Source organism: Suncus etruscus, chromosome 5 (assembly GCF_024139225.1).
Source record: "Suncus etruscus isolate mSunEtr1 chromosome 5, mSunEtr1.pri.cur, whole genome shotgun sequence".
Taxonomy (NCBI): Eukaryota; Metazoa; Chordata; class Mammalia; order Eulipotyphla; family Soricidae; genus Suncus; species Suncus etruscus.
In genome coordinates, this window is record NC_064852.1 from 149,629,273 (window position 1) to 149,640,292 (window position 11,020).

Genomic DNA, 11,020 nt, shown 5'->3' on the forward strand with positions numbered 1-11,020 from the left:
TGCCTGGGCAGGCGCTGGGGTGACCCGCAGGAGACCCCCATCCCGGCCTGGACCTCAGGAAAGGTTTGCAAGGCAGGTGTGTGGAAGCGTGGGGTGCAAGAGGGCGAGGTCTCTACTGAAGGAGCAAGCAGACAGACGTCTGTCTATGAACTTGACACTCAGGGGCCAGAGAAATAGCACGGCGGTAGTAGGGTGCTTGCCTTGCATGCAGAAGGAAAGTAGTTTGAATCCCATAGGGTCCCCCCAAGCCTGCCAGGAGTGATTTCTGAGCACAGAGTTAGGAGTAAGCCCTGAGCGCTGCTAAGTGTGGCCCGAAAAGAAAAGAAAAACAAGACAACAAAATAATGGGTCTTAGGGGCCGGAGAGATAGCTTGGAAGTGGGGCATTTGCCCTGCATGTAGAAGGGCAGTGGTTCGAATCCCTGCCTCCCATGGGGTCCCCGCATTGGGCCTGCCAGAAGCGATTTCTGAGCCTAGAGCCAGGAGTGACCCCTGATAGCTGCGGGTTGTGACCCAAAAAACCCAAAACAAACAAACAAAAAAAACCCCTTTATACTCCGCTCCAAACTCCACATTTTCTGGGCTGGATTCTTTCTTGCAAAGGAGCATCAGTGTCCAAGTGAGAGTCGAATCCAATGAATTAAAACCCCAAATCCTCCAAATCCTCGGGTCTGGGCTCTGGATTTTCTCCTGTTCCCCCCTCCCCAACCTTAATCTCCAGCATGGTTGACAAGTTCTGCGTGCTCCCGGCTGTCAGCCCCCACGCCCCCGGCCCTTCTCGCAGCTGCCCCGGGGGTGGGGGAGATGGGCGGGGCGGGCCACCCCCTCACTCCCCCTTGGGGCGACAGCTGGGGGTCCCAGGTGGGCGCGGAGGCCCCGAGGGGGATGCAGATGCGAAGGCGGGGGGCGGCGGGAGCTCCCCCCCAGGAGGGGCCCCGGGACACGCCGCCGGGGACTGAGTCCACGCGCCGCAGACACCGGCTTCACGCCGCCGGCAGCCGCTGATCACGCGCGGCCGCGCGCTCCCATTGGCCGGCGCCGCACACACCTTTGCCGCTGATTGGCCAACGCCGGGCTCCGCCCCCGGACACGCCCCCGGACACGCCCCCGCCCTCCCGGGCCCAGGCAGGCGGCGCCGCTACCTGCGCGGGGAGGGTGCAGACGGCGCTTGGCGCGGTGGCGGCGGGAAGCGCGCGCGAGGCTCTCCGGAAAGCGGGGTGCCGTCCGCTGCGGGGCTCCACTTCTTGCACGGACTTCGGCACGCTGCGGTTGCGGTACGTCCCCCGGTGCGGCTGATCGCCCCAAGCCGGACCTCTGCAATATCCCCAGACCCCAGATCCGGGCGCTGCGGTGCAACCGGAGCGAGGGGCTTGCTTTCTGCACGCGTGGGGTGCCGAGGAGGCTCGCAGCCCCGGGTGCGCTGGGACCCGGAGGCCGAGGGGCTTTTGCATTGGGAGCCGCTGGGGAGGAAGGAGGCCACTGCTTGGGGGGAGACAGACCCTGCCCTGCCTGGCGCCGGTGAATGGGTGTTTGGGGGGGACAGCCCGGGGAATGATCGGGGGGACCCACGCTGCATCGCACCCGTGGCGGGGAGCGATCAGCCCCCGAGCCGTGCCAGACGGGGGTTGCAAGAGTGCAGGGGTGCATGGGGCGGAGGGAGTCCCCGGGCTCGGGAGGGAGGGAGGCACTGACGCAGGATTGGGGGGCCCCACGCGGGGCGATCTCCGGGGCAAGTGGGGTCCGGCTGGCGGGGAATCGCGGCTCCGCAGACGCCGCCGGGGTGCGGTGCGGTGCGGTGCGGGGGCAGGTGGTTCCCCGGGAGGCGCAGCAGCAGCAGCAGCAGCAGCTGGGCCGGGGGCGGGCGGGCGGCGCGGCGCGAGACTGCGGGGGCTGCACGTCTGGGAAGCGGCGGGGTGCAGGCGCAGGCGGAGGCGGGACGGGGTGGCCTGAGGTTGGGCGGGCGGCGGGCGGGAAGCGCGAGGGCTCGGCCTCGGCCTCGGCTTCGGCTCCTCCTCCGCCGCCGCCTCCTCCCGGGGCCGCCCCGGGGAGCTTCTGCTTCTGCTCCTGCTCCGCGTCCCCGTCCCCGTCCCCGGGTGACCCGGGCAGCCCGCGCCAGGGCAGCCGGGGGCGGGGCCAAGCCGTCGGTCCCCATGGCAACGGCGGTGGGCGGGGCCTGGCGCGGCGCGGCGGGCGGGGCCGCGGGCGCAGGAAGTAGGTGAAAGGTGACGGCGCGGCAATTCCCAGTTCACGTTTCCTCCCCGCTCTCCCCCCCCCCGGCCCCGCCCCTCGAGTGAGCAGCCGCGGATCACGCTTTGTTCACATGCCTCGCCTGTCGCCTTCCGCCTCCCCACCCCCGCCCCCCGCCCTCCGCCCCCGCCCGCCCGGCTTCAGCCAATCCGCGCCCGGGCCGCCCGCCCTAGCCAGCCAATAGCGAGCCAGGGCGGGCGGCGGCAGCGGGGGGGCGGGGACGTGAGTGAGTGCGTGCGTGCGTGCGGCGAGGAATGTTCCCAGTGACTCACTCGTGGAGGTGAGGGCGGTTCCAGCCGGCTGGCTCCCGCCTGCGAGGATCTCCCCCGCCGTCGCCCCGCCCCCGCCCGCGTCTGCCGCGCCGCGCCGCGCCTCCGCCCCCGCCCCCGCCCCGCCCCGCCCGCCTCCCCCCTCCCCTCCGCTGCCCTCCTGGCTGCTTGTCTGCTGCTGGCTTGGTGCGTTTTGCTTTTTGCTTTTTCCTCCCTTTTTTTTTTTTTGCTCTTTTCCTTTGCATTGGCGTCTCCAGGCTTTTGCAAACACACTCACAATGCGCGCTTACATAAAGGCCCACATTATGCAATTGCATTTTGGGATGCCCCATACTTTTTTTTACCCAAAGTTGTTTTTTTTAACGCTTTTTTTTTTCTTGTCTGTTGAATAAAGATTGAGACCAAATTTGCCTTGCCATGGAAAGGATATTTATTTCTGTATCTTTTCCACCATCAATAGTAATCCCCCCCCAAAAAAAAATAGATTTAACACCCAGGGGCTAATAATAAACGAGATGGTGGCTGATGCCATTTTTAAAAAGCATGATCTAAGGAATTTTTATTAAAGCCTTATATCATTGTTATCAGGTGGTGAACCAATGCATGTGCCTTTTACTTTTGCTATTTATTTAGCAGTTTTTTTTTTAAATTAGTTTTGGCAGTTGCAGAGCTCTTACAGTTAAGCCCTTTCCTTCCCCACCCAATTTCAAGAATAGTTATTTTTCAGATTATTTGCTATTTCATTTCTTGGTCCTGCTTATTTGAAGTAGGTTGTGTCTTCAATGGAGACAGCGAGTGATTTTTTTTTTTTGCCTGGGTCTCATGTACCCTGCCATGTGAATTTGAAGGAGCTCAAATTCCTGATCCTGTTGTTTTCATCTCATGTTAGAGTTCAGGCTCCTGCCACAAACTCAGGCCATCACATTCTGCTTTATCCAGGAAACTTTGGGCCTTCTTCCCCAATTAGGAACTCATTACACGTGTGATATTGAGAAAAGGCAGTTTTCTTCTTTTTTTTTTTTTCCTGAGGCTTTGACTGACTGCTACTGCTTGGCCCCTGAGACGAGAGTAAAATGGTTTCAGAGTTAAGCTTGGAAAGTTGTGTGGATGGCTGCAAATGAAGAAAAACCCTTTGCTCTTTGTCATTACGGTGACAAAAATATACTTACAAGCCAATTCGTCTTTTTATATATATATATATATAGGAAGAAAGAATGGAAATGATTTCTGAACGATCAAAGGAGTCCATGTACTCCTGGAACAAGACGGCAGAGAAAGGCGATTTTGAGGCGGTGGAGGCCTTGATGACCATGAGCTGTAGCTGGAAGTCTGATCTCAGGAAATACAAGGAAACCAGACCCGTGACCCCGGCCTCTGACCTGTCCGAGGAAGAGAGCTTGGTGCCCGGCACGCCTGACTTCCACGCCATTCCTGCTTTTGTAAGTGTCTGTGTTGCGTTCATGGGTTTGTGGGGCCATGCAGAGAGGCCTCCTGAGTTTTCTCATGCTCTGGTCTGTGCATTTCTCTTTCCCGTCTAGTGCTTGACTCCACCTTACAGCCCTTCAGACTTCGAATCCTCCAACCTGATGACACCGGCGCCACCTCCTGGACACTTCAAATCCTTTGCCGAAGCCCTTGCGAAGCCTCCCTTGGCTGCCCTGGTGAAAGAGGAGGACAAGGGCCCGGTCCCTAAGCTCCCCAAGGCGCAGGCCACCAGCGTGATTCGCCACACGGCCGATGCCCTGCTCTGGGACCACCAGCCCTGCCCCGTGAAGGCTGCCAGCGGCCTTGCTAGTCCGGAGAGCGCTTTTCCAAGGAGAACTCAGCCTCAGGCCCAGGCCACCAGGAAGGACGTTCCTCGTGCTGCCGTGTCCCCAAGCCGGGCCAAGTGCGAAGATGTCCCGGTGGCCGACGTCAGCGAGAAAGTCAGCGCTACTGCCCTCTATGACTTTCCCACGCCCCCAGCCGAGTCGGTCATCTGCAGGCCACAGCCCGGCCCCATGTCCCCACTGCAGAGGTCTGTGGTGGTCTCGCCCCCGGCCGTGTCGGCGGGGGGAGTCTCCCCGCTGCCTGTCATCTGCCAGATGCTCCCTCTCCCTGCCAGCAACCCCGTGGTGACCACGGTGGTGCCCAGCACACCACCCAGCCAGCCACCCAGCGTCTGCCCGCCCGTGGTGTTCATGGGAACTCAGGTGCCCAAGGGTGCAGTCATGTTTGTCGTGCCCCAGCCCGTGGTGCAGGGTCCCAAGCCTCCGGCAGTGACCCCCAATGGCACCAGACTCTCGCCTATTGCACCTGCCCCTGGCTTCCCCCCTTCGGCAGCCAAGGTCCCTGCTCAGATGGACTCCTCACGCGTGAGAAGCCACATCTGTGGCCACCCGGGATGCGGCAAGACCTACTTCAAGAGTTCTCACCTAAAGGCCCACATGAGGACACACACAGGTAGGTACCAGTTAATGTGTCCCAGTAGCTGGGATGCCCAGGATTGGGGACGGGGGTAAGGGGCCTAGGACCAGTGAACTCACATGTGGGTAGAGCGAGCCTTCTCGTCCAGTTCAGGGAGGTCTTTTACCTCCAGGAGGGCCTCTTGTAGGATATTTTGTTTGTTGTTGTCTTTTGAGTCCCACCCAGTTGTGCCCCAGGGGTTAGTTACTTCTGGTGTTGCATTTAGAAATGACTCCTGGCAGGCTCGAGGTCCACATGGGATGCCAGGGATTGAACTTGGGTGGCTACGTGCAAGACAAATGCCCTCCCCACTCTGATATCACCCCAGCCCCCTTGGGAGCAGACTTGATAAGAAAAAGGGTTTCACGAAATGGAATAGAGTTAAGTTCACAAAGGACATAAGATTCGTGTGGAGCGGTGGCACAAGCCGTAGGGTGTTTGCCTTGCACGCGGTTCGATTCCCAAGCCAGGAGCGATTTCTGAGTGCAGAGCCAGGAGTAACCCCTGAACATCACCACACGTGGCCCAAAAACCAAAAAAAAAGAAAAAAAAGAAAGAAAGCTTCATGTCTTAGTCTTAGTCAAGCAGTAGCTTTCAACCACTGTTTCCCAGTTGCAGGCTGGTAATCGTTACCATGGGGTTTTTATCTCCTTTGCAGTCTCCATATTGTTCATTCTTAGATGAATGCACTTGAGAATGCGGTAGCTTAGAATACTCAGTGCAACGTTTAGTCACCATTGTCCTTCATTTTGTTCCAGGAGAGAAACCTTTCAGCTGTAGCTGGAAAGGCTGCGAAAGAAGGTTTGCCCGCTCCGATGAACTTTCCCGACATCGCCGCACCCACACGGGGGAGAAGAAATTCGCCTGTCCCATGTGTGACCGGCGCTTCATGCGGAGCGACCATTTGACCAAGCATGCACGGCGCCATCTGTCTGCCAAGAAGCTGCCCAACTGGCAGATGGAAGTGAGCAAGCTCAATGACATTGCCCTGCCGCCCACCCCAGCGCCCGCACAGTGACGGTCAGGCAGGGGAAGAGGAAGGAGCCAGAACTAGTCATAGGGGTCCCAGCTGGGAGCCGTTGGTGAGAGAACTGCTTCCACGGCAAGTCTGGGGTCCCCTGGGGAGGGGATACTGAGAGCCGCTGCAGCTGCTGCCCCCCACCCCTCATTCCCTGTAAGCGGGGAGACCCCCACCTGTCTTCTGTGCAGATGTGCCGCAGGCCCCAGGCAGCTCAGAGTGGCAAGATTCATTTCTTCGCACACAGGAGGGAGGAAAGGCTGTGTTCCTTCCCCCTCGCAGGCGAAGGTTTCCCACAGGTCAACACAGGTAGCTCAGGTGTTTCGAATCTGTGTGCGCAACTCAAGTTACTTTCTACTTTTGGGTCATTTTATACTTGAGACCGACTTTTTTCCACGTTCAGGTTTGCGCTTTTTCCGTGAGAGCAGCCCCTGGAACGAGGCAGAGACATTTGTATGCCACCGGTGTAGAGAGATGGAAGCGGAAAGCGCCGTGCACGGGACTGTTTTGTCATCTTCCTTCGGGTACCTTGTTGACTTTCCTAGTTTTGCAGTCAGCCTGCTGGATGTCAATAGCTACAAACTCATCCACCTTTACACTGTTTGCTGATACCCGGGAACAGAGCAGCTGTTTATTGCTAAAGGGGGCCGCAGAGTTGGAGCCCCCGTTAATTTAATTGCTTTTAAAGTACAGCTATTTTGTCTTCTTTTTCATTTTTGTTTTTGGAAATTGAACATGTGGCCCTTATCCCGGCCTCTGACTATGCTTTGAACTTGGGTTTGCCTGCAGGTTCCTGTGTAGACACAAGGTTCTTGAAAAACGTATACAGGTGTGTTTTCTGTACTCTAAAGATATTCACTGCACTTTGTGGGGGGGGTGGTGAGAGTGGGGAAGAGCTGAAGCCCTATTTTTTCAGCTAGGGCCATCTGGATTCAGTGAAGTCCTCACGAAGATGGCTGTGCCCGTCCCCCTCACCCTCGGTCACAGACTCTGCCCCCTGCTTCCCCGAATTAGGATTTTAGTGACTGTCATTTGCAAGTAGGCAAAATGTTCAGCTAATTTAAAGGAGTTGTTTGAGGGGGTGTTGGAACTAGGCGGGCAGAAAATAATTAGGACATTTACTTTTGTTAACCGTATTTCTGTTAAGTTATGTTGTGTAGTGAATGATTAGACACAGTGGTAAAACAAAAGTAAATTGTTTTAAGATCTAGTGAAAAAAGTCACTAGCTTTCCATGTAATTGTCTCTGTGTTGGGTATAGATTCTGACATCAAAACTCGGACCCTTGGAAACTAGCTTCTTTCAATTAAAAAAAAGTCCTTGTGATTTACAATTTGCACACTATTCCTTTTGTTGTACTTTATATCTTGTTTACAATAAAGAATTTCCTTTGGTATAGTTCATTGGTTGTTTGCATTTAATGGAAATATTCTCATGGACTAGAGTTGGTACAGTGGGTAAGGCTGTCCTGGGCTAGCTCTTCAGCACCCTAGATAGTTCCCCAAGCCCGTCCAAGAGTGATCTGAGTGCAGAGCCAGGTGTAAGACCTGAGTACTGCCAGCTGGGGCCCGAAAACAAAACATTCTTACTGGTGTTGACATGGATGGCATTAACCATTAACCATAATGATTATGGCTACTATCCTGGAACCTTCTGGATTTCTCTAAAGGCCTCACTGAGATTTATAACTCAGGGATTTTTAACACATGAGTAGATTCAGAGAAGATAGCAAGTGAAACCAGTTAGCTCTATTCTTTGAGACAATGTGCAAGGCTGCTCATTCTAAGAAACGAGCACGGTTTGCTGTTTCACGGTGCGTGGTTACTCACGCATGCAGGCAAGTCGCTTTCATGGAGCCACATTCCTGACCTGCATTTTAATTTGTAGATATTGTTAATGCATTTTCATGATTTGGGTTGAAATACAGCTACGGCTCTCGGCAAAACCTTGCTTAAGTAGCATTAAGTTAAAGAGAACACCACAGAGAATAATTACACACAGTGAGATGGCTGTGGAAAATGAAAATCAGCCTGACCTATTGAGTAAATTACTCATTTCTAGTAGTGAGATTAACTCGGCCCATTAGGGATACCTTGAATGCAATCAACATGGGTACTTAAGCTGCTCCAGAGGTAATATCCCTTTCAAGATGAAATGGGCTGTAGACAGCTGGGTGGGTCGAGATCACCGAGGGAGGCCAGTATTGTTGGCTGGGAGATTGCCATGTGGGCCTAAGAAAATGGTATCAGCATAAAGATCACCTTAAGGTCTGGCTTAGTTGAACACACTTGGTGAGGGGTACAGCTCATGCACAGAATGTCTCTACCTGCTGCTACCTTGGAAATACACCCCACTCCACCTCCCCAGCTAAGAACTCAACTGCCTGGGAGAAGTTTGCAAGTTTTGGTCTGGAACTGGGACTCCCTCCTGCAGCCTTATTCAGCCTACAGAGATGAAATGATGAGTGTGGGGGTCCCAATCAGGACCCCACCCTTCTCACTTGTGATTCTGGACTTGACAATAGCAGTCTTGGATAGAAAATGATATAGAGGCCCGGAGAGATAGCACCGCGGCGTTTGCCTTGCAAGCAGCCGATCCAGGACCAAAGGTGGTTGGTTCGAATCCCGGTGTCCCATATGGTCCCCCGTGCCTGCCAGGAGCTATTTCTGAGCAGACAGCCAGAAGTAACCCCTGAGCATCGCCGGGTATGGCCCAAAAACCAAAAAAAAAAAAAAAAAAAGATATAGAAATCTGCCTGTCATCGGTTTTGTTTGTTTCTAACTGTCAACAGTGGTCTTAAAGATAAGGTGAAAAATTTCTTAAGTCTTTTCATTCCAGCACACCTAGTCAAGATCTCTCCCCTTAGCCAGGAGAATCCAACTTCATCCTCAAGCCAAATAACCCTATTTTGTTAATAATCCCAGAGCACGATAAGAGGAATCCTAAATCAGAGAGAGAGCCATGAGTTGTGCACTTGCCTTACAAACCACCAACCCTGGTCCAACTTTTGGCACACCACCTGGTGTCCCCCAGGTTTCACCTGGAGTAAGCCCTGAGTCCCACCAGGTGTGGCCACAAAACAACCCTGGTTCAATCCCTGGCATTAAATGTGGTGCCCTGAACTCCACCAGGAGTAAACCCTGAGCACAGAGCCAGGAATAAAGAGGCTGAACACCACCAGCTGTAGCCCGTCCCACCCTGAGATGCTGGCAATGATGGGAGTCTGCCATGGAGAAGGCGTAAAGTGCTTCCTCTAAATCCACAGGAGAATGTTGTTGCTTCATGGAAAGAGATCAACACCCACATGGTTGGGCTCATAAAACTGAAAGGGAAGGAAGAAAGCGCCGGTTTTCTTTCAGCTAACGGAAAATTGTCCAGCACAATAGTTATCTCCCATGATTGTGAGAAGGGTGGTCCGTTAAGAGATTTTCAGACCACAGCCACGTAGTAGCAGGGCCTGTTCTTCAAATTGGCCCGCTTGACTGGGACTTGCGGTTGGTGCTCCTCCCATCCCTTGTGGAGAAGTGAGGCTTTATCCTGGGTTTGTATGTAGCGGAAAATCCAGTGCCTCGAGGGCTTGGTGCTCTGTGGTTTTTAGGAAGGCGCCATTGGGGGGGGGTGCGTATGGGGGTTTTAAAACGACTGCATGTTCTAATAAGGGGGGCTAGGCCAACTTCTGTGTTATGGTTTGAGTTGAATATTGATGCAGGTTCTGAGACAGAAATCACCCCAAGGCAGTTTGTGGGATGCAATGGTTTAGGATAATTAGAATCGTGGATTAAAGATGCATTAGCATTTGTTTGGCTTGGTTTGGGTCTAGGTTATTGATCAACTCACACTCTGAAATTGCTATTATTAGTCAATGAAACAGTTCATTCTTTATAAAGGTCGTTGTACCCTTCAAAAACGTGTTAGGGGCTGGAGAGAATAATCCAGTGGATGAGGTACTGCTTTGCAAGTGGCCCAGGTACCCGGGTTCAATCCCAGGTATCCCATTGGTCCCCTGAGCATGGCCAAGAGTGATCCCTGAGCTTAGAGCCAGGAGTAACCTCTGATGGATGTGACCCCCCTCCCCAAATAAATAAGGAATGTGGTTAACTGAGGTTTTTACTTCCCCTTTGGACTCATCCAAGATGGCCACAGACAGCTAAGAAATTAAGTTTAGTGCCAGAGTTTCAAGGATTGCATTTAGTTGGGTCTAATTGTTTTGCTCCTGGGATCTTTCCAATCAGGGAGGATCCAATTCCAGACCCCAAGTAGTGGCTTGTTATGGGCTCTATCAGCTGCCTCACCCTGGGTCCATTCAGCCTCTTAGAACAAACCACCCCTGTTGGCTGTTTTGCAGAAAAGTTCCTGGATCTGAGTTTGCTGCTGCTATTTGACGATTTAGGGTTGAGAGTGAGTTCATTGGGAACCCTCTCCCCACCTGCAGTAATGGCCTCAAGCACTTCTCCATCTTTTGGGTCATGCCCATCTCCCTGGGTGCAGCGGTGAAGGCTCTATAACAGCCTCATTTGTAATTACGGACTATCTGGAGAGAGACCCTTCAGGTGAGGCAAATTACCTGCTTCCATGTTTGCTCACTCCCTTTTAGTGTCCTTAAGTGGATCCTGCTGGGGATGAAGATGTCTGTGATAATGGAGATTTTTTTTACTTCCTTCACTATTAATTGGGATTCCTGGGAGAAAGTGGTTTTCCGTCCCTATTCATCTGTTTGTTCAGTCCCTTCTTTCGACAAAGGCTTCTGAGAAGACAGTCTTGTCATTCTTAGAGTTACTTATTCAGTGACTCACTTATTTGAGCCCAAGCCCTTGTTAACTCTGACCACTTTGGCTAGACATAGATGATAATTTCATACCAGCCCATCCGGCATTCCTCACTGGAACGAGCTGTTTGGGATCAGTGAAGGGGCTTTGCATGTGTTTTCTCTGTCCCCTGTGCTATGGCCCCATCTAAGTCACCAGTGCCCCAGTCTGGCTAAAGAGCCTTCAGAAAATCCAGATCTGACCATGTCACTTCCTATTGAGAAATGTCTCACAATAT

The 11,020-nt window shown here is 53.6% G+C and overlaps 1 protein-coding gene across 1 annotated transcript; it reads left to right on the forward strand.

The window, feature by feature from the left end:
- The first annotated feature begins 1,644 nt into the window (after positions 1-1,644).
- On the forward strand, positions 1,645-6,053 carry KLF10 (KLF transcription factor 10). Its single transcript, XM_049772947.1, has 6 exons — positions 1,645-1,789; positions 1,919-2,210; positions 2,291-2,468; positions 3,721-3,954; positions 4,054-4,957; positions 5,719-6,053. Exons 1-6 carry the CDS (start codon positions 1,645-1,647, stop codon positions 5,976-5,978), a joined length of 2,013 nt encoding a protein of 670 aa, XP_049628904.1. The 3' UTR covers positions 5,979-6,053.
- The last annotated feature ends 4,967 nt before the right edge of the window (positions 6,054-11,020 follow it).